General features: G+C 40.9%; 1 protein-coding gene across 1 annotated transcript in view; it reads right to left on the bottom strand.

The window, feature by feature from the left end:
- The window catches only part of RGS22 (regulator of G protein signaling 22), a 97509-nt gene that overhangs the window by 40163 nt on the left and 32949 nt on the right, over positions 1-24397 (bottom strand). The window contains exons 11-15 of the mRNA XM_067467014.1: positions 23652-23829; positions 21945-22105; positions 17863-17987; positions 14438-14547; positions 12943-13044 (exon numbers count right to left, since the gene is read on the bottom strand). Of these exons, the coding sequence (XP_067323115.1) occupies positions 12943-13044; positions 14438-14547; positions 17863-17987; positions 21945-22105; positions 23652-23829 (676 nt within the window). The remainder of the gene's footprint in view (positions 1-12942; positions 13045-14437; positions 14548-17862; positions 17988-21944; positions 22106-23651; positions 23830-24397) is intronic.

Below are 24397 nucleotides of genomic sequence, written 5' to 3'. Positions count from 1 at the left end.
TGGTCATTTCATTTTCCACTCCATTTGTGTTTTCCAGAATCTTGTTAGAACAGGAAAACTCTCCTCAGTGCCCTTTGGATAGGACAGAACCCCAAACAATTGAAATGTGATGCTGTCCATTACATGAACAGATATATTTTAACTGGGTGTCTATAAACGCCTGAAAAGTTCAGACAAAAGTCACAGCCCTCATAATGGCATATCAGACTTCATTTATCCAGCGATTTCTTTTTTACTTCAGTAAAGGAAGAATGTATTTTCCTATATTGCCTCTATATATTTCCCAATAATATAAAATGTATTGAAGTTAGAGATGGGCCTAAAGCAAATTCCAGATGTGGACTCTGCTTAGCGTTTGCATCTTTATATCATTTACAAAGCCAAAAAACAGAGACAGTAAATCCAGATCGCCTATCCTCAAATCAGATCTGCATTCAGAAAAGCGAATAGGTATTTGGCTGAGTTAAAGACAGAACTTGTCTTTAGGTATGTGTTTCTGAAAACCAAAGAATCATGGTTGAACCAGAATTGAGCATTACATCTGTTTGATTTATATGGGAAAGCTAAGCCATTCTATGTCATGTAATGCCAGAAAGTTATGTAATGTCAGAAAGTTGGGATCTATGATTGCACATCCAGGTTGTCAGCATAATTCTCGAGCAATTTAATTCCCTTACACAGGATCATGGCTGTTCTTTTTATTTAAATTATCTATGCAATAGGAACAATACAGCCCAGAAAACTCACAGCAACCCAAGAACAATATATTTCCCATAACTGCCTTACTTTTTTCTATCTCTAAATGGCATATTTTCCCAGCGTTGATTTCCACATGTGTTTGTCGTTTTCCTTTCCCAATACATTTTGCACTGTTCTATATGTTGCTTCAGCACAGTAACCATACACATTCTTTCTGGAACAAATTCCTTTTGCAATACATACACAAAGAGTGACACTCCCCCAGGAACACATTACTATATCTTTGGTATGCCATAAAGCTTCTATAGATGTGCACTGAAGAAATGTAAAAAAACATTTGGCGCATATTTTCAGTAGCCTAATAAAAAATCAGAAATAATATTTCTGACTTCAATGTAGAAACGTCACTAAATGTGGTAACTCGTGGTGTCACTTCCATGGTCATCCATACATACCATACTACAGTATCATATAGCTAAAATACCAGAAAATTTGAAAAAGCAGTGCGTTTTTTTAAAAGTTCAACAGCAATAAAAACAACAGCTTATTGCTTGCAGCATCTGCAGATGAAAGCATGTGAAACATTACTAATAGTTCAATATTACCATAGCACTTTATCTATCTACCTCACCCATGGGTTTTACCATTTTTACTTTTCCCATTTGGCCCTGCTCGCTCTCGTTTAATCCTTGTACCATTTTATACTTTGCTTTATTATGTTATTGTCATTATTTTTTATTGCATTACCATGTTATTGTTTAGCATGTTTACTTGTTATTGCCTGTTTTGTATGTATTTTATTTTGCCTTATTGTAACTGCCTGGGCTTGGCCCCATGTTAGCCACTCTGAATCCCTTCAGAGAGATGGTGGCGGGGTATAAATAAAATTATTATTATTATTATTATTATTATTATTATTATTATTATCAACCATGGGGGATACCTCCTGAATGTATTGTGGAAATAAGACACTGGATAATAGTACACCCTACTGAAATAAATCGCTTTTGCTGGAATGTGTCATAAAGTCACCTGGAACTTCTAAAGATATATTTTGTTGGATGCGTATAGGTGAAAACTGCAGACACTGATCCTGGAAGTATGTGGATTGTACTGTAATGACAGCTATATGCATAGAAGGTTCAAAAAGTGAATCAGCACTTGTATGTATGTTGATACAATAATAATAATAATAATAATAATAATAATAATAATATTTATTTATACCCCGCCACCATCTCCCCCAACGGGGACTCGGGCGGCTTACATGAGGCCAAGCCCAAACAACAGATCACAATAAAATAAGATACAAATTGCAATAAAATAAACAACATAGCATTAAAGTATAAAACATATATGCATATAAACAATATACACAGTACATGTAAGCTGGGCTTGAAAAAAAATTGTGGTAACCACAAGAATATATTTTTTTTTAAATAATACATTTTGGTTGAAAGGCTGCATAAGAAATAATAAACAGTTTCTTTGTTGTCAAAGGCTTTCATGGCTGTAATCACTAAGTTCTTGTGGGTTTTTTCGGGCTATAGGGCCATGTTCTAGAGGCATTTCTCCTGACGTTTCGCCTGCATCTATGGCAAGCATCCTCACTACCTCTGAGGATGCTTGCCATAGATGCAGGCGAAACGTCAGGAGAAATGCCTCTAGAACATGGCCCTATAGCCTGAAAAAACCCACAAGAACCTAGTTTCTTTGTTAGATGCAATTAAAGCCTCAGTCACTTTAGGTTGGAAGGACCAAAAGAAATGGGACACAAAAATATGGTATAAATAGTTAGCAGACTACTTCCTCCAAGACTAAAATAGCAAAAGGAAAAGTTACTGCAGGATGGGCCAAATCAGAAAGTGATGGGAGGCAAAACGGAAAGTCTTAATTTACAGAATAAAGGGGAAAGATAAATATAAGGAATTAAACAAGATTATCCTCACGATCAAACAATCGGAATAAATACAGCAAAATTTGTAAACTGTTCCTGTGGAAGGAAGGGAAAGGGAAAGAGGGGAAATGAAGTAAACATGGGTTACCAATGGAAAATATTTTGAATGTTTGTATATTTTTGTTTAGCAATATTCACAATAATTTTGAAAATAATTTTTAAAATCCTTTAAAAAGGATTTTAAAGGATTTTTTGTCTGCTTAGGCTTTTCACTGATTTTTTTTCTCTGACCTTTTTGTGTTATCAGTTACCCCAATTCCATAATAATAAGGAGGAGGAGGAGGAGGAATTGGGGTAATTGATAACACAAAAAGTCAGAGAGAAAAATAGGGGAAAACCTAAGCAAACAAGTATTCTTTTTAAAGGATTTTCAAAAAAAATAAATGAAGTGTTAATAATAATAACAATAACACTTTATTTATATTCCGCCCTATCTCCCCAAGGCGGCAGATCACAGAACACATACACAGCAAACATTAAATGCCGTTTCGGACAGACAGGACAAAGACAGAACAGAAAGGAGGTATATTGTGTCAACATCCAGCTTTTTGGCACCTTGAAAGTTGTGGTCGAATCCAGCCACAGGGGGTGCTGTCGCTCCATCCTCTATGACAAAGAATCAACAGTACTTCCTACTTTCTTTTGGTTGCTGGGCATTTTCTGATCTTCTTCTTTATGGTGTTGTAAAATACCTTCCCCCATTTGTTTTAGTGGTACCTAATTTCTCTCCTTACAGCTCAAGCTGTTTTCAAACTGCTTAGGTAAACAGTAAGCTGGGCTGACAGTTGGAAGCTCATGCTGACCCGGGGCTTCGAACTGGCAAACTTTCAGTTGGTAAAATCTTATCATTGCTGGTGATTTATCAGCTGTGCGAAAGCCCAGCCCTTCAATTGGTTTCAACTATTTGATTGTTTGATTTTCGTGTTATAATATTTAGAAAATTGGTGTATTGTGCATGCTTTCATTGTGATCTCCCTGGACAATTTTAAAGTGAAAATTGCATAGAATTTTCTCAAATAACTTGTTTGAACAAAAATATAAAACTGAATTCTCAGACTGCTGAAGTCTATCTGCAGTACTACTTAGCATGTGCTAAGAAAACGAAGAAAACACTCACAGCATTAATAATCAGTTAAAAATAGCAACCAAGTGACAGCAATATGTTATTCAATTCCCCTCATCTGTTCATGGGTATGATCAAAATAAACATTACATGAATTGTTGTTCCAATGGTGAGGGCAGAGTTTGGAAACGTACAGTGACCATAAGCAACCTCTTTTCTTGATTGGATGCAGCTTGAGTTTCATCCATTCCAATGAAAATTTGAAGAAATAATCATGAAAAAGCAAGCAGCTATAAAAAGCAAACTCAAGAATGATGTTACTGCACATGTGTTGATTTGTAATGTTCAACATTTGAGCTGTTCATTATGCTAATGGAATAGTTTAACATCTTGCATTTTGATTTGCTTTTAATGGCAATGCAGACATAGTGTTTTGCCGTTTCCTAGCTATGCTCTTATGTGCAATGTTCTGCTGTCACCACCAGGTCTAGTCTGGTAATAAAATTTGAAATGGGGAAAATGAATAGGAGTACAATTACATACAGTACATGTTTACTTAAAAAATAAATTTACTAAAGACTAAATGAGTCTTAGGGCCAGTTAATTCAATAAAGCTTTTCAGCCAACAGGAAATAAGGCATGTTCTACACAAAGTTGGCCCTCCGTATCCATCAATTTTGCATCCAGAGGTCTTTGACTCTTAGTGGACAAGAAGTTGAACATGAGTCAACAATGTGATGAAGCAGCTAAAAAAGCAAATGGGATTTTGAGCTGCATCAAAGGCAGTTTAGTGTCCACATCAAGGGAAGTCATGGTGTCCCTCTATTTTGCTTTGGTCACCTGGAATACTGCATCCAGTTATGGGCACCACAATTTAAAAGAGATATTGACAAGCAGAAAGGTGTTTAAAGGAGGGCGACTAAAATAATCAAAGGTCTAGAGACAATGCACTATGAGGAGTGGTGTAAAGGGCCTGTTTAGCCTGCGGAAGAAAAGGTTGAGAGGAGACATAATCACCATGTTTAAATATCTAAAAGGTTGTCATAAGGAAGAGGAACCAGGCTTGTTTTCTGCTGCCTTGGAGACTAGGACTCAGAGCAATAGATTCAAATAACAGGAAAGGAGATTCCACCTGAACATTAGGAAGAACTTTCTGACTGTAAGAGCTGTTCAACAGTGGAACTCTCTGCCTCAGAGTATAGGGGAAGCTTTTTTATCCATGAGGACACGAAGAGTCGGAAGCAACTGAACCAGCCCACGCCAGAACTCCCTGTCAGCCGTGGCCACCCCCAGCTCCTTTAAAATCAGGCCAGTCACTTCAAGGATACCATCTATCCATCTTGCCCTTGGTTGACCCCTCTTCCTTTATCCTTCCATTTTCCCAAGCATATCTTCTCCAAGCTTTCCTGTCTTCTCATTATGTGGCCAAAGTATTTCATCTTTGTACTTTAAACAGAGGCCAGGTGGCCATCTGCTGGGGTATTTTGATTGTGCTTTTCCTGCATGGCAGAATAGGGTTGGACTGGATGGCCCATGTGGTCTCTTCCAACTTTATGATTCTGAGTATCTATCATCTGAAAATATTCTCCCCTTCAAAAAAAGATTCTAAAAAGCAAATCTTGATTTTGCTCTTTTGTATAAGGTGCATCATTTTCCTATACATTGTATATAATAGGACTTGAGCATCCATGGATTTTGGTATCCTTGGCAGGTCCTGGAACCAAACCCCAGCAGATACCAAGGGGTCACTGAATCACTATGCTTCAGCCACTGCAGCGGACCATGAATCATTCTCATGTATACGTGGTCATTCCCACTGAATATAATGGCACAAGTTCCAAGCAAGCAACTTCTGAAACATAGCCCATTGACCATGATTTAACTAAGAATTAACTTCTCTTTCTGATCTCCAAGATAGCTGTCATGGCTGTTAAAAAGGATTCAACAAGATCTTGGAAAAGTCACGATTCTGGGTCACAGCTCCAAGTATTCTCAGACAGCATGACTACATCTCCATGCATTGGATTGTACAAAAAACAGATGTATAGCTTGTCAATGGTACTATGCTAACTTAATTCATTTTTTCAGCAAAGCCAGATTCTGAGGACACACAGAAGGATGGTTAACTCAGCTTCACGCGCTGGTTATGAATGTTCTGCAGAATTGAGTTGTCCATGCTACAGACAAAATGCTACATTGGTTTTGTCCACACCAAGGCAATTTTCATTACTTTATCATCATTTCCCAGTTCGGTTTAGAGTGCTGGTTTGAACCAATAATGGTCTACAGGGCTAGGAACCTTGATAACAAATAGAGTTTGTCCTTTTTTGTGTCCATCTGTCTTTTAATTTGCCTATCTGTGCCTTAGCATCTTTTTCAGGCATCCCTCATTCAGACATATGAAAGCTAGTTACTAGAGGAAGGCATGGCGGCACAACGGATTAAACTGCTGAGCTGTTGAATTTGGTGACCAAAAGGTCAGTGGTTCAAATCCGGGGAGTGGGGTGAGCTCCCGCTGTTAGGCCCAGCTTCTGCCAACCTAGCAGTTCAAAAACATGCAAATGTGAGTAGATCAATAGGTACCACTCTGGTGGGAAGGTAATGGCACTCCATGCCACCATGCCAGCCACATGACCTAGAAGGTATCTATGGACAACGTCAGCTCGTAGAAATGGAGATGAGCACCAACCTCCAGAGTTGAACACAACTAGACTTAATGTCAGGGGAAAACCTTTACCTATCTAGAGGAAGTCATCTAATGGTAGTGACTTCCAGCAAGAAAAAGGTTTACTTGGTATCAACATTGGTTTCCCTGTTTCACTATGATAAGATTTTTCTATTCACAGAGACCTTGTAAGATCCCTTTGACATTTTGATAGTTTTAGTTCCCGCAGTTGTTGGGTATTAGCTCTTTAACTAATGTATTAACGAATGTACTGTATTTTAATGAGTTGGCTTTTGTATTACAGCATTGTTAGACTTTTGTAATCATGACTGTTGCATTATTGTTCTGTTTTAGCATGACCATAGGGAATTCGTTTTATAGGCTTGGCATCAATCAGTGTAATACTTATATAATAAGTAAAAATATACCAACAGTATGTCAGTTCAAAGTACTGACACACTTAACAGTACAATTCTACGTGCATATATTTAGATGTCAACCGCAATTATTTTTGATGAATTGTACTCCCAAGTAAGTATATCAGGCCTAAATACCCTAAAGGCACCAGATCACATCTGATCTTGGCAGCTAAGCAGGGTAATCTCTAGTTAGGACTTTGATGGGACATCACCAATGGATACCAGGTGCTGTAGGCTGTATTTCAGAGGAGGGAACTGGCAAAGCCACCTCTTTCATTGCCTAAGAAAACTGTAAGAAATTCATGGAGTTTCCATTAGTCAACAGGGACCATCAAGGCACACACCCACTTAATGGTCTATGCGATTGTGCGTGTGTGCCTTGAAGTTGCTTGTCGACTTAACACTGACCCCATGAATTTCATATGTTTTTCTTAGGCAAGGAATACAAACGAAAAATGCAAATTACATTCTCTTTGGCAACGGTAAAGCAGCAGCTGGCAAGAGGAGTCAAACCTGGGAGAACATAAAACAAAATTCTAGCACCTGGAATGATGCTTCTGTGGCAACTGAAGAATTCAAGTTCCTTTCATGTTTATGTCCTTTCCATCAGCCAAGAAATAACTTAACATTTCAGTAGTTCCAGTGAAACGTGGAGTTCCAGTGAGAAATGCACTTATATTTGGATGTTTTCTCTAGACATTATGGATGCTTCTTTACCATTAAACACAGAAATTAAAAACAAATTCTTGGAGGAAAGATGGAATGAAAGAATAATAATTTGACAGAATGAGAGGCTTTTATTCAAGCAGATGTGTTGTAATTAAATGAGTCCAAATAGATTTACTGGAACTTTTAATGTATTTATTAAGGCAGAGTTTTTATTAAGGTGGTATTTTAAAGCATTGTAATCATTGCACCAAAGGGTGGTAATAATTGGTGACTTTAACAGCCATAGCTATGTATTGGGCTGTGCTCAGGAAGATAAAAATGGGGAGGCTGTCCTCTCCTGGGCTGAACTGCACAAACTATCGCTTATCCAAGATCGTAAGCTCTTTCCATCCTACAACAGTGGGAGATGGCACTGAGGATATAACCCAGACCTCCTATTTGTGAGTGACAGCATTGTGCAGCAATGGACTACATCAGTGGTACCACCAATACCAAACACACAGCATATGCCAATTGGTTTCCAACTACAAGGCCTCAAGAAGCTTGAATTAAAAAGTGGGTGCTAAAAACAATATCATACGAAAGCCGACTGGCACAACGTGGGATCACAAGCAGATATTTATTATATTTTATTTTATTTCCAGCATTTCTACCACACTCTTTTCACCCCCGCAGGGGACTCAGAGTAGCTAACAATGGCAACAATTCGATGCCGCAATAATGATAATTATAAAAGCAAAATAAAATCATACAGTACAATACAGTAAAACAACATTAGTTATCCAATCATAAAGGCATTTCCATTATAACAACCGTCTGGTCCAATTCACTGTTCAGGTGCCGTTATATCCATTAGCCTGGTTCCACAACCATGTCTTCAGTTTTCTTCTGAAAGAAAGGAGGGAGGATGCCAATCTAATTTTGCTGGGGAGCGAATTCTACAGGTGAGGGTCACCACAGAGAAGGCCCTGTCCCTCGTTCCCACCAGGCGCGTTTGCGAAGCTGGTTGGACCGAGAGCAGGGCCTCCCTGGCGGATCTTAGACTACAAGGTGGAACCTAGAGGGAGATACGTTCGGACAAGTAAGTTGGGCCCGAGTCGTATAGGGCAGATACAGTGAAGACATCTGCCCTTGAGCTTTGCTCCTCTGCTGCTGAATACGCATGCTCAGTGTGGAACACATTCCACCACACTAAAACAGTGGATGTGGCTCTTAATGAGACATGCTGCATTATCACAGGATGTCTGCGCCCTACATCACTGGAGAAACTATACTATTTAGCTGGTATTGCACCACCTGACATCCGCCGGGAAGTAGCAACCAATAATGAAAGGACCAAGGCAGTTACATTTGTGGATCATCTCTTGTTGAGATATCAACCAGCATGCCAATGCCTTAAATCAAGAAATAGTTTTCTAAGATCTACAGAGATACTCACAGGAACAACTCAGCAAGTGAGAGTCCAAAAGCGGCAGGCTAAAATCCAGAACCTTAAGCCATGGTTGATACTGAATGAGAGACTCCCTCCTGGGCTCACAGAAGACTGGGTGACTTGGAAGGTGCTGAACAGACTGTGCTCTTGCACCACGAGATGCAGAACCAGCCTTAAGAAATGAGGCCACAAAGTAGAGTCCATGACATGTAAGTGTGGATAAGAGCAAACCACAGACCACCTACTACAATGCAGTCTGAGACCTAACACATGCACAATGGAGGGCCTTCTTATAGTGACACCAGAGGCACTCCAAGTGGCCAGCTACTGGTCAAAGGACATTTAGAATAATGCCAAGTGTTTAACTTGGTTGGTGTTTTTTAAAAATACATTACAACTGTACCCTCAGTTCGCTTCTGATACAATAAATAAATATTGTTTAAAAATAATTTATAATGTTATATGAATAGTTTACTGTGCTTTATAGATTTTAATAATGTTTTGCCCCAGCTGTGGAAGAAAAGCAGGATACAGATGAACAAATGAAGGAGAGAGGATAAGCATGTGTGTATTAATAATAGATTTCCTCCCAAAGTGTGTATTAATATCTATTCTGGTTTTCGATACAGTGGTCCCTTGCTACTTTGTGGTTCGCTTTTCACAGACTCGCTCTTTTGCAGTTTTTCAATATGGACTTAAGAGCATTTGTCTGTATGGAGAGGCTGCCTCTGTGGATAAAGTCAGAGCTGAGGATTACGTGAACAATACGTTCAAGGAGGGTTATGTAGTGTATAAGGGTGTGGGAAGGGTTTATAAAGACTTAAAATAGTATATAATTACTAAAATAATGTATAAATATTAAAATAAATATAGCGTCCCTACTTCACGGATTTTCACTTTTTGCGGGTGGTCCTGGAATGTAACACCCATGATAAGTGAGGGAACATTGTATCTCTAAGCAGCTACAGCAGAACTAATTACCAGAATTTAAATTCTCAACCACACCAGCTCATTCATTCATAATTTGGAAAGCTGTGAGACTCTGAAATTTGTTAATGACACCAAGTTATACAGGTATATCTCAGTTAACAAAGAAGACATGTTTCTAAGCATTCCTTTTTGAGCAGCAAATTTGGTACCAGAGGTAGAAATAACATGCAAAGAATATGGATATTCCTTTACCACAAAATGAAGAAAAGCTTACCCTGCTTCAGCAAACATTGTACTTAAAACTAACCATATGCACATGTGAAATGAAACAATTGGGTTAAGTAATCCTTTTGTAAGTAACCAAAAATCTGGAATCTTCTAGAGACCACTTGAAAGCTTCTTCCAAATTGTGTTAAGGGATTTTCTTTCTTTCTTTTGCCTCCACTTTCATTAAGATTTTTATTTTTGAGTAAGATTTCTATGCTCTAGCATGCTAGCATAGATGGTGAGGCTGGCTTATTTAAATCTTGAGTCACATTTAAAACAATAACTATCTTTGTTGTAACCAATAATCCATCAAAAGATGATGTCTGTACACCGTCAAACTGTCCTGATTTGGCAGGAACAGTCCTGATTAGTGATATCTTGTAGTTTACTTTTCCTTTTCCACTTTCCCTCTTTTATCTTCTGTTTACTTAAGTTACTGCAAACCGATTTCAAAATGCAAAAATAGTTTGCATTAAATTGAATCAATTAATAGTTTGCACTCAATTAATTCAACAAGGATGAAAAGGAGAGAGCAGAATCTTACCCTTTTCATTAGGCTCAGCCCAAAGCAAACTATAATAATAATAATAATAATAATAATAATAATAATAATAATAAATAATGTAATTCTATAGCCCGCCACCATCACCCCGAAGGGACTCAGGGCAGCTTACACATGGATCAAAATGCCCACAAGACATAAAAGCAAAACAATCCATTAAAAAAAATAGAGCATAGCAAAATATAACCATCCAGATAAAACACAATTAAATAAAACATAAAAATATAAAACAGCAATGTTGAAACTTAAAACGATGCTCAACGAAACCAAAACCGGTAATACAATGGACATGACCAGGCTATTAAAAGGACCGGGCATGGGATAGTGCAAAACATTGTACCATAGGGCTGGGTATTGGGTGAAGTGCAGAGAATGAACTATTATCAGGTGACCTAGGGACTGGGCATTTATAACCAGGGACTAGCTATTCTTAAATACTAGCTGAAACATCCAGGTTTTCAAATCCCTGCAAAACGAGGACAGAGTGGGTACTAGCCTGATCTCCCTGGGAAGGGAGTTTTAAAGTCGGGGGGGGGGGGGGGCACCACCAAGAAGGCCCTTTCCTTCCAAGAAGGTGCTTGTGACAGTGGTGGGAGCAAGAGGAAGTCCTCCCTGGTGGATCTTAGAGCCCGCAGAAATGTGGTCATGAAGATAGGTAGGACCTGAACCATTTTAGGGCTTTGTAAGTCATAACTTGCACTTTGAATTGGGACCATAAACTTATCAGCAACCAGTGGAGCTACTTTAATAGGGGCACCGTGCACTTCCTATAATTAGCTCCAGTTAGAAACCTGGCTGCTGACCTTTGGACCAGTTGCAGTTTCTGGGCCATCTTCAAAGGCAGCCCCGTGTAGAGTGCATTTCAGTAATCCAATCTGTACCAAGTCAGACTTTTCGAGGTATGGTTGCAGCTGGTGCAAAAACTTTAACTGTGCAAAAACCCTCTCAACCACCCTCCTGGCACTGAACCCAGGAGGATCCCCCCCCCCCCCCCCCCTGTGTCCTCAGAGGGAGTGTAACCCTGTCAAGCACAGGTTGCCACACTATACCCTGATCAGCCTCACAACTGAGCAGGGGAACCTCTATCTTGTCTGGATTAAGCTTCAGTTTGTTAGCCCTCATCCAGTCCACCCTGGTCCAGGATCCAGGGAGCTTCCTTGGAATTTGGTGGAAAGGAGTAATTGAGGTGGGTCTCATCTGAATGCAGATGGCACCAAACTCTAAAACTCTGGATGTCCTCACCCAGTGGTTTCATGTAGATGTTAAAAAAACTATCCTGGTTTATCCATTGCTCCTCATGAATAACTTTTGCCATCTTGATCACACTGTGATATTGCTTCTGCACATGAGTCCTGGTTGGAGGAGATGTTGCACATGGTTGTAGTGCCACACAATGAGTGTTCACTGCAGTTACAGTCATGCTTTCTAGACCCCCCAAAATTGGTGATGTCAATCAATAAACCTATATAAATAAAAATGTAATGTTCATTTGTGGGATTAACAGAACTCAAAAACCACTGGACGCATTGACACAAAATTTGGACATAAGACACCTAACAACCCACTGTATGTCCTTCACTCAAAAAATTGATTTTGTGATTTGGGAGTTGTAGTTGCTGGGATTTATAGTTCACCTACAATCAAAGAGCACTCTGAATCCCACCAATGATGGAATTGAACCAAACTTGGCACACAGTTCTCCCATGACCAACAGAAAATACTGGAAGGGTTTGGTGGGCATTATCCTTTAGTTTTGGACGTGTAGTTCACCTACATCCAGAGATCACTGTGGACTCAAACAATGATGGATCTGGACCAAACTCTACACGAATACTCAATATGCCCAAATGTGAACACTGGTGGAGTTTGGGGGAAAATAGAATTTTGACATTTGGGAGTTGTAGTTGCTGGGATTTATAGTTCACCTACAATCACAGAGCATTCTGAACCCCACCAATGATAGAATTGGGCCAAACCTCCCACACAGAACCCCCATGTGGGCCACAGCAATGTGTGGCAGGGGACAGCTAGTAAATGTATATAAAATAATAGAGGGTTCTATTTCCAAATACGAGGCAGCAAAGGCACAGGGATTATATAAATATGAACGAAATCCCTAGAATCCAGAAAGAAGACTGTGTGAAAGCTGTGCCCTGGTTAACATTTAGACCATGTGTCCCACCCCATGGTAACTATTCAGTTTTGTTTGTTGATCATGACCTCAGAACAGTTTTCCTTGGGGTTAGGGGCACTTGGAAGAAGTCTTGTTTATGACTTACTTGAGCTTGTTTGCAGACTTTGAAAGGGTGGAGAGTTTCCTGATAGAAAAGCTGATGGTAATCCTGTAGGTCAAACCAAAAGTACGTGCTGTTCTTCCATAGCTAGAGATAGCAAAAAAAAAAGTGAAGGCATTACTGTGCAGTACAGTTTAAAACACAGTTTTATCTTTCTGTAGAGAGAAACTCTTCAGTTCCTTGAGGTCACCATAAATCACACCTAATTTAGAATGGTTTGAATCATGCATTGTATACTAGCAGCATATGCGAAGCCTCTGCCACTGTAATGCATGCTGCCTCTTTTATTGTATCCTTTGCCTATAATTGGCTATTAAAATTGTTAATGTTATAGTTAACATTTGAAGATTAACCACATTTGGTTGCTATTAAGCCAGGGGTTCATGATGTGCATCTAAAATTGATGCAGTGCTAGGACAGCATTTTTTAAGCAATTGCTGAGATCATTAAATGTTTTTATCCTGACGATCGTTACCATTTTTTTTATTATATGCCTTTCAACCATTCCTGACTACAGCTTGGTGCTGTTGCATGGAGCTAAGTACTTCCAGAGGGACAAAAGCACTTCACAAACCCCATTACCTCAGACCCTGCTCTTCTTTTAAAATGGAATTCTTGGAAATGTTACACAAACACCAATGCTTGTTGTATTTGAACATTTCTGCCAGCCAGCCTGGAGACAAATGCCGAGTGTGACCATAAAAACTGGATTGCATATGAAATGAAGAAGATACTCTTTCAATATATCTGCATTATATGGATGAGTTCTGATCATTCGATACTCAACATAAAATCTATAACACTGATTTTACCCAATTACAATTTCATAATTAAATACTTATGGGAAGTTAAGGGGAGATTGGGTGCCTCTGGAAAGTGTATCTAACTGGGTCAAAGTGTTTCCCCAACTGTGGTTTTCCACATGTTTTGGACTCCCAGACTCCTTGATCATTGGCTAAGGCACCTGTGACTTCTTGGAGATGACGTTCAAAACACTTGGAAGACTCCGATTCCGTAATAAATCCAGCCGACTACAATGAAGTATGTCCAAGTTTAAGCTCTTAGGAATTGAGAATTTGTTGTCCCCTTCTACTGGCTCTCCCCAAGAAGGTGTTTTGCAGAGAAATTGCTGCTTTACACGCAGCTCACCTGAGGTAATTTTCCAAGTACTAGGCTCTGAAAATGTCCCACTTCTTTCCATAAAGCCAGGTATTCTCCATATGGCAGGCTCTGTGGACCTCTCAGGGCCCTTCCACATAACCATATAACCTAGAATATCAAGGCAGAATAACCCACAATATCTGCTCTGAACTGGATTATCAGAGTCCACACTGCCATACATTCCAGTTCAAACCAGATAATGTGAGATTTTATTCAGCTGTATGGAAGGGGCCTCAGAACCAAGAATTGTGGATAAGCAGGAAAAAGCAGGAGAACAAACCAAATTGATATCTTATTTGATAAAAGAAAAGCCTCGTACCGTATTTTCTGACTTTTCACAAAAGTTTGTAAAGACATAGCCTGCTCTGTTCTCAGTATTAAGGGACTGAAGCATTCTCTCCATTGTAGAACTTCCCAGTTCGTCAATATCTTGGGATATTTTACCCTAAAATAACAGAAAGCAAAGCTGAGCAAAGTGTGTTGTTTCATTTCATCTCAAATCTGAATAATTTTGTAAGCATTGTTACTTCTTTTCTCTTTCAAAAAATTGGAAATACAAAGGCACTAAAGCAAATCTAATGGATTATCTCCACTGATTTCTTCTCATAATGTTCTTAGATATTTCATTTTGCATTTTATGCCTTGTTATGCTTGTCTTTTTTTTTTACTTCCCTCCGTTTTTCTCCATATCATTGCTATCAGACTTGCAACTTAATCCACTTTTCTGCTCTTATTTCCTTTGATCTGGCATCTCAAGATGAGAAAACCCATCAAATCAATTGTTGAATGGTGAATAAAAATGCATATAAATCCCATGGAATCCATGGGTCTACTTGAGTCAGGATTAACAATAGGATTTGGTCCATGGCATGAAGCAGCATGTAAAAATGATGGTGACCCATGTTAAATGACTCCCTTCTTTGTTATATACTGAGGTAGTGCCATCATTAATGGCACTTTATAAAAAAAGAACTAATAAAGCCATTATTGATGCAACCTTAACTATTTATTGCTCTGCAACAGATCTAAAGAGGTCCTTAGGAATGTCAAGGCCTTGAGATTCTGTTTTGCCAAAATAAAGTCTATCTCTCCAAATGAATTACTTATTGTGACCCTATACAGGCAGTCCCCGAGTATCTGACTTACAAATGACTCATAATTAAGAACAGGGGTGAGACAACAGGAAGTGAGTGAAAGCTAACCCTTGGAAGGGAAATTCACTCCTGAAAGAATTATAATGGGGAAAAGGTGTCTCCACTGAAGCTTCATCTCCAATTCTTGTTTCCACAACAAGCCAAAGTTTTCAAAATCCAATAATCACAGGGACAGAAAGTGGGGTGAAATCTTCTGAATAGGGACGCGGGCAGCAAAATAAACACCATAGGGCTGCTAACCCTTCCTTATGCTATTCAAAACCAACCTCTGTGTGTATGTGTATAATGTGTGTGTGTGTTCTCAGCCCTTGGGTCCCCAGATGTTTTGGCCTTCAACTCCCAGAAATCCTAACAGCTGGTAAATTGGCTGGGATTTCCAGGAGTTGTGGGCCAAAACACCTGCAGATCCAAAGATTGAGAACCACTTCTTTAAAATGTACCTGTTCTGAATTACATACAAATTCAACTTAAGAACAAACCTACAACACCTGTGTTGTTTGTAACCTGGGGACCACCTGTCGTCTGCAGTGGTGAAAGAAACAGAAGAAGAAAATGGCTAGTTGGAAGAGGAGTTGTGTGTTCCTCCATCTCTGCTTCAACTTCTCCTATCAAACATGTATTACCTAAACTTGTTTTTAACTTTCCTTCAAATGCTTGAGATTTGTTTTATGCAGTCTGGCACTGATTTGTATTTGTAATATTAAGGTTTGGGCAGATAACAGACCTGGCCAATTCACAGCCTGTACTGGAAGGTCTGGCCCCTGTGACTCTTCTGTCTGAACCTTTACAGCCTCATCAGTTATTAATCATATCACGCCTAGTTTAACTTCCAAGGAATCCTTAACATTTTGAAAAGTAGAATTAGTGTATTCCATAGTTTTGACAACCCAGTTTAATATTAAATCATTCTCGTTTCCTATGAATGTAACATGCAATATAGTCAAGTGTCTCTCATTTGTGCCATAATACTACACTTCAGCACATATGTTTCATAATTGGGGAGTGTTGCACTCCAGGCCAGGAAAGCCCTCTGACTTTAAACACCACACAGGTGAGTAAAAATGCAAGCAGTTTATTGAAGATAATTAAAAAGCAGTAGCAGTAAAAAAAAACACACTCCATAAAAAAGATAAATCCAATTAGGTAGAAAGATAAGCAGAAACAAACAGTCCAGGACATTAGTCTATCAGAGTTCATGAAAAACAAATACAGAAACTTCCATGTTTGACTCATGAAATCAAACAAGGCACTTGATACATTAATCTATTCAAGGCAAGACTTCCAAGGACCAGAAAAGATGTCTTAACTCAATTCCAACATTGCTTCGTCTGATTATAGATTCTGTACTTGGCACTTTTATTCCCTAATCTACTCTATATCCCAAGCAGCCAGGAATGATTTCGTTTCAGCCTTGACTCAGTTATCAATCTCTCTCTCAGTCTGACAGAGTGCCAGAGAGATTGGTTTGTTTGCTTATGCTGACTGAAAGTATTCCTTCTATCTACTGGGTCATTAACTTCTGCAGGTACTGAGCTTTTCTCAGGCTCAAAATCCTGGGAATTCTCTGGTAGCAATTCAGGCCCTCTTCCAGGGACCATACCATCATCCTCAAACCCTTCAGGAACATTCTCATCAGAAAAGACACTTTGAACAGGAATCCCATTGTCATTTTCTGCATCTGGGGCAATCTCATCATTAGAAACATCATTGTCATTCCCAACATCCAGAGTACCCTGATCATTAGACACAATTACAGGCTGAACTCCAACAGGGAGCCCTTATTCCAAAATTATGACAAACAGCTTTATGCAGTTTGCAGGCCCACCTTGGTTATTTTGTTGCCTAAAGCTGAATAGAAAACAGTACCTCCTCCAACATACCCAAACATAGTAACCAAAGCTGGTTAAGTAATACTGGCACATGAAACAAAAAACAAACACCACTACCCATCTGTAACAATAAAAATACAATCTTAGCCAAGTAAATAACTAGAAAATTGCTGCCTTTTCATGGTACAATGGGTTAAACTAGGGCCTGCAGGGCTGCTGATCGACAGGCCAGCAGTTCCAATCTGGGGAGAGCGAGTTGAGCTCCCTCTGTCAGTTACACCTCCCCTTGCGGTAATGTGAGAGAAGCTTCCTACAAGGATGGTGAAACATCAAAACATCTGGGCATCCCCTAGGCAATGTCCTTGTAGATGGCCAATACTCTCACACCGGAAGCAACTTGCAGTTTTTCAAGTCACTCCTGACACACACAAAATGGCACCAAATCTCTGCTGCTAAGGCAGCTTGTTCACTCTGCTTGCCATTGGGGCCAGTTCTGCCATCCTCTGCGGTCATGAAGTGGAAGTGACACAAATCATGTAAGCTCAGTAGACTACCAAGGCCTATGAACACTGAACAAAAGGGGAAATATAGTAATCTTTATCAATGGCAGCCAGATTTCATTTCCACCACAGAATGTGCTCTGGCCTGGGAAAGTGTCAACCTTGGGTAAGCCATAATGGAGAGTGACCCACATCCAGACATGAATGAAGTACATTTTCTCATACTCTTGCCACCAAACCATTTTCAGAACATCAAAGAACTCCAAATGGTACTTACTGGGATTACTTCTGCATAGGTGTATTTTCTCTCTAGCTGTGGTTTCAGATAATCTGTCTTGTCTGGACATGTTGTATGGCGAGTCAAGTTGCTGCCCACTGTTGCCGGTCTGGACCAGTTAAGAAGAAATGGGTTTTTAAAGGTACTCAAACAATCTATTTCAAGTATCACAAAGGAAGAAAACCTACTTTGCAATGAGACCTCTTCCGGGTTCATGTTTTCAGATTTATGTCTGGAATCTAGGGATGCAGTGGAGGGTGGGAGGAAAATGAGTCAACTACCCTCCCAAGAAGAATTCTGCAACTCATGAAGTTTTCCTCCAGTCCCCAAATTCCTATCATAACAAAAGTCAGATACTAAAAACTGTTCACATCAAGGACTCTGTTGTGTTTCTATTCCCTTGACTGTTCTGCCAGCCTTTTTTCTTTGGATGTCAACATTCTGTTGCTAAATGTTCAACTGAAGACATAAGTTACGCAGTGCTAGAAATCTGTGGACAGAAGGAAAATTTCATGATATAGCAGAATTTTTTATTTGTGGGGGACAGTGTTGTCATTTTGCTACATCTCTGCTGGAATACATGCTTTTAATTTTTTTAAATATCTTTATTGAAGGATTTTCAGTTACATAAAAATCAATGGGAGGAAAAGAGGGAAATGTAGCAGGGGAGGGTAACAGTAGCGGGTTGAAAATTGAGGAGGGAAAAGGGGGATTTGTAAAAAGGGGCAGGTTTAAAAAAGGGGGTAGGTGGTAGCAGGGAAGGGACAATAGGGACTGGGGGGTGGGGAAGGGGAAAAGTGGGGTGGCTTTGTCTTCCTGTCTTCTCATTTCTGGGTTGTGTCTTCTTCAATTCACACTTATTTTATTATTTATTAATGCACTTGTATACCGCTAATATCTCAGCCTAAATCGGCGACTCATTGCGGTTTACAACATTTAAAAAACAATATTCAGTTAAAAGCATAAAACACATATACAGTACAAATTATTGGGCCACCAATAACAATCTTATGCATCTCATAACTGGAATCGTAATCCAAAATTCATCGTCCGTGTATAACCAATCCTTAGTCATCACAATTCGTTACAACGGATTAACCGAATGCTTGTTTAAACATCCATGTCTTCAATCTTTTCCGAAACACCATCAGCGAAGGGGCTGATCGTACCTCTATGGGGAGGGTGTTCCAAAGCCGGGGGGCCACCACAGAAAAGGCCCTATCTCTCGTCCCCGCCAGCCGAGCTTGAGAAGCAGGCGGGATCGAGAGCAGGGTCTCCCCGGAAGATCTCAAACTCCTGGTGAGTTCATAGGCAGAGATGCAGTCAGATAGGTAGCTTGGGCCGGAACCGTTTAGGGCTTTAAAGGCCAACGCCAGCACTTTGAATTCAGCCCGGTAGCAGATCGGTAGCCAGTGGAGTTGGCGCAACAGGGGGGTTGTATGCTCCCTGCGCTCCGCTCCTGTTAAAATCATGCCTGCCGAGCGTTGGACTAGTTGGAGCTTCCGAGCTGTCTTCAAAGGCAACCCCACGTAGAGAGCGTTGCAGTAGTCTAAACGGGATGTAACCAGAGCGTGGACTACCGTGGCCAAGTCAGACTTCCCAAGGTATGGGCGCAGTTGGCGCACAAGCTTTAGCTGTGCGAATGCTCCCCTGGTCACCGCCGAAACCTGGGGTTCCAGGCTCAGCGATGAGTCCAGGATCACTCCCAAGCTGTGAACCTGCGTCTTCAGGGGGAGTGTGGCCCCATCCAACACAGGCTGTAACCCTATGCCCTGTTCGGTCTTGCGACTGACCAGGAGTACCTCTGTCTTGTCTGGATTCAATTTCAATTTGTTCGCCCTCATCCAGACCGTCACAGCGGCCAAGCACCGGTTCAGGACCTGGACAGCCTCCTTAGTAGCAGGTGGAAAGGAGTGACAGAGTTGGACATCATCCGTGTACAGATGACACCGTACCCCGAAACTCCGGATGATCTCCCCCAGCGGCTTCATGTAGATGTTAAACAACATGGGAGACAATATTGAGCCCTGAGGAACCCCACAAGACAATGGTTGTGGGGTTGAACAGGTGTCCCCCAACAACACCTTCTGAGATCGACCCTCCAGGAATGACCGGAGCCACTGCAAAACAGTACCTCCAAGACCCATCCCTGCGAGGCGTCCCAGAAGGTTACCGTGGTCGACGGTATCGAAGGCCGCTGAGAGGTCGAGCAGCACCAACAGGGACACACTCCCCCTGTCGAGCTCCCGGCGCAGATCATCCACTAAGGCGACCAAGGCTGTCTCGGTACCATGTCCCGGCCTAAAGCCAGACTGTGCCGGGTCTAGATAATCCGTGTCTACCAAGAATACCTGGAGTTGTGAGGCCACCACACGTTCCAAGACTTTGCCCAAGAAGGGGAGATTGGAAACTGGCCGATAGTTGTCGAATTTAGTGGGGTCCAGTGATGGTTTCTTCAACAGCGGTTTTATTATAGCTTGTTTTAAGCTCGCTGGAAACTTGCCTTCCCGAAGGGAAGCATTAACCACCACCTTAACCCACTCAGCCAATCCCCTTCTGGCCTCCTTTAGAAGCCAGGATGGGCAGGGGTCCAGGATGCATGTGGTTGGCCTCATTCCTCCAAGTATCTTGTCCACATCCTCGGGTTTCACCAATTGAAATGAATCCATCAAAACTGGACAAGCAGGTGCTCGTGTTACATCCTCAGAGACTGCCATTAACATGGTATCCAGACCAGAACGGATCAAAGCGACTTTGTCTGTAAAGAACTGAGCAAAAGCTTCACAGCGAGAAGTCGAATCGTCAGGGTTCCCACCTTGAGTGGTGGGATTTAAAAGGCCTCTGACAATTCGGAACAGCTCAGCCGGACGGTTCTTTGCAGACGCAATAGTGGCCGCAAAGAAGGCCTTCTTTGCGGCTTTTATTGCCGCGGCATATGCCCTTAAAAAGGACACAAACCGTGTTCGATTTGGCTCACTCGGATCTGAACGCCACACACTCTCTAGTTCCCTCTTCCTTCGCTTCATCACTGCCAGCTCCTCGGTGAACCAGGGAGCTGGTTTAGCTCGGCTACTTGAGAGGGGACGTTCCGGAGCGATCGTGTCAATTGCCTTCTTTCCTTTCCTGTAGTTTGAAGCCATTGTATCTCCCTGTATGTCCCACCTCAGAGTTTACAATCATTGGGGGAGGCCCTGCTCTAGGGATTAGAGACAAAGCCTTCTGGGTGGTGGTCACCCGTCTGTGGAATGCACTCCCCAGTGAAATCAGGGTGGCTCTTTCCCTTCTCTCTTTCAGGAAGAAACTCAAGTCTTGGCTTTGGGACCAAGCATTCAGGCAGCTAGCTGACCAACAACAGTAATGACTTGTGAGAATATTCAATTAAGAGACCTTGGACTAGAACTCTGGACTATGATTTGGATTTGCGGACTCAGACTTGGTTGTGTTAACATTTCAAGGCCAATATTTTTAATGCATTTTATTGCTTTTTAGTGTATTTTTATTGCTATTGACCTGTTTGTTAATTATTGTCCTTCAACTGTTTCTTTGTCGGCATCTAATGACTGCCAATTGTAAGCCGTCCTGAGTCCCCCTTCGAGGGTTGAGAAGGGGTTGATACGAATCCTCTAAATAAACAAATAATAAATAAATTGTTCTGTGTCCTACTCTCCAGGGCAGCATAAAACAAGCCTGCTCCCTCCTCCCTATGACTTCCCCTCACCTCTTGATACATGGCCCTTATCATGTCACCTCTCAGCCTTCTCTTCTGAAGGCTAAACATGGCCAGGTCTTTAAGCCGCTCCTCATAGGGCTGGTTCTTCAGACCCCTGATCATTTTAGCCCCCCTCCTCTGGACACATTCCAGCTTAATCTAATCCAGTGTTTCTCAAACTCTGTTCCTCCAGATGTTTTGGACTTCAACTCCCACAATACCTAACAGCTGGTAAGATGGGTGGGATTTCTGGGAGCTGAAGTCCAAAACACCTGGAGGAGCAGAGTTTGAGAAACACTGATCTAATCTAAGATTCCACATAATCTATGCATTTGTATTTTAGTTTTTAGTGTTTACCTTTGTCTACTAATATCTGCTCTATCAAAGAAGCCATCAGGATCTTCCCGAACAGCACTCTGACTTCGTGGCAGGATTGCCGATAACAATCTGGGAGGTCTTGGGGGATATGTATCTACAGCTCCTCTTGACAGAGGTGTTGGTGAAATAATTTCTTCTCTCTAGTCAAAATAATAAAATGTGGAAGAAAGCACATTTCAGAAATAATTGTTACTTTATCATTTTCAGGTCTGCTCCATACCTATCTTTCACTGTTCTAGGTTTGACAAAGAACTCTTGCTAAAAGTCATTGCAAACTCTTTAAATATTATTTTATCATCATGTGAAAACAAAACCAACAAAAAACACAGCTCTTTCCAGTTCAAGATAAGTTTCAGATCATTTTGAGGCATTCTATAGAGACAAATATTGAGAGAGAACTCTCAGGCACATTGATGTACACATGCGTTTAGCAATGTAAATATTTTTACTTGAGTAAATAATAATTTCAGGATTTCTTTGGGTGGAAAGACTGGCCAAAATGTCTTCAGTAGTCCTTATTTGATTAAATTCTATTTATATCCCTTTTTCTCCAAGTTTGAGGCCTAAGGTGGCTTATAATAATTTAATTCAAAGTACAGTTGACTCTCTGAATCCCTGGATTCAACCATCTACAAAATGAAAATAAGAAGGAGCCTGAGGGAAAAGGAAGGGGCCTGAGACCAGGAATTGTGGGAGTTGAAGTCCAAAACATCTGGAGGACTGAAATTTGCCCATGACTGCTCTATATTGCCACCGAATGCACCTCTGATGGTGGTGGTCAGAGAAAATCTTCATGTGACGACCTTAAAAACTGGGCAGGCTCATAAAGCAAGATATGGTCTTTCAGATAGTCTGGTCCTTCAATGCTATTGCTTCCATTCATTCAGTGATTCTCTTTCTCTGGGACCAGTTCTCTGAAAATATTCAGAAGCCAAGGATTTGTTGTTGCTTCTTGCTTGCTCACTGACTCAGACTGTTCCAAAATATATTCCCCCATGGATAGGGGGCCCTACTGTGCCCCACAGATGTATGATGGGAAATTACATTACGTATTATCATGGTGGTTTTTAATGTATTTTATTGGGGTTTTAATGAGTGTTCCACAGCATTTGCTAATATTTATGGTTTTAATTTGTTCTCAACCTTATATTGTATGTTTGTACTGGCAGTGATGCAGCAGGTTAAGTCGTGAGTTGCTGAACTTACTGATCGAAAGGTTGGTGGTTCAAATCTAGGGAGCGGGGTGAGCTCCTGCTGTTAGCCCCAGCTTCTGCCAACCTAGCAGTTCGAAAACATGCAAATATGAGACCAATAGGTACTACTTCGGAGTGAAGCGCTCCATGCAGTCATGCCAGCCACATGACCTTGGAGGCATCTAAGGACAATGCCAGCTCTTCAGCTTAGGAATGGTGATGAGCACCATCCCCCGAGTCGGACACAACTAGACTTAATGCCAAGGGAAAACTTTTACCTTTTACTGGCTATAAGTCACCTTGGGCCCTTGACTGGGGAATGGTAGGGTATAAATTTAATAAATAAAGAAATGGCCTGTCAGTGGACCCATCAAGATTTTCCCCACATTCTGAAAGACTTACCAAATTCTTCTCCTTTACACATTTTCCAGTACCAGGATTTCTAATTGCATATGTAATATAGTGAGCCTTTATTTCTTTATACATCTCATACCTCAAAGAAATATGTAGTTTTTGGCATGCAGGATTTAGGTCTCAGTGGCAACAGCGACACCATCTGTGGAAAAGGATCCACATCCACTCGTGGCTTCTGTTGTCGTAAATGCCAGATTTTCAGCTTGTTATTTATAGTCTGTATGGCAGCTGTATGAATGACACAAAATCTGGGACCCCTGAAAGGTAAACATGAAGAAGTGGTTCAGTTAGGGTTGCCAATTCAGGAGGGGCATCTGTACTTGAAGGAGCACTTCAAACAGCAAATTCAGCAATTTGCTGAAGTGTGATAAGCAAATTCCCTCTTCTATACAATAATTAAAATTAACATAGAATCATAGAGTTGGAAGAGACCTTGTGGGCCATCCCATCAACCCCCTCCAAGAAGCAGGAAAATCACATTCAAAGCACCCCCAACAGATGGCCATCCAGCCTCTGCTTAAAAGCCTCCAAAAGAGGAGCCTCCACCACACTCTGGGGCAGAGAGTTCTACTGCTGAACAGCTCTCACAGTCAGGGAGTTCTTTCTAATGTTCAGGTGGAATCTCCTTTCCTGTAGTTTTGAAGCCATTTTTCCTCGTCAGCAGAAAACAAGCTTGCTCCCTCCTCCCTATGACTTCCTCTTACATACTTATACATGGCCATCATGTCTCCTCTCAGTCTTCTCTTCTTCAGGCTAATAATGCCCAGCTCTTTAAGCCGCTCCTTGTAGGGCTTGTCCTCCAGATCCTTGATCATTTTAGTTGCA

The sequence above is a fragment of the Anolis sagrei genome, chromosome 4, assembly GCF_037176765.1.
Source record: "Anolis sagrei isolate rAnoSag1 chromosome 4, rAnoSag1.mat, whole genome shotgun sequence".
In the NCBI taxonomy this organism is placed as follows: Eukaryota; Metazoa; Chordata; class Lepidosauria; order Squamata; family Dactyloidae; genus Anolis; species Anolis sagrei.
The sequence above is the reverse complement of the archived record's forward strand: the minus strand, read 5'-3'. Positions and strand labels throughout refer to the sequence as shown.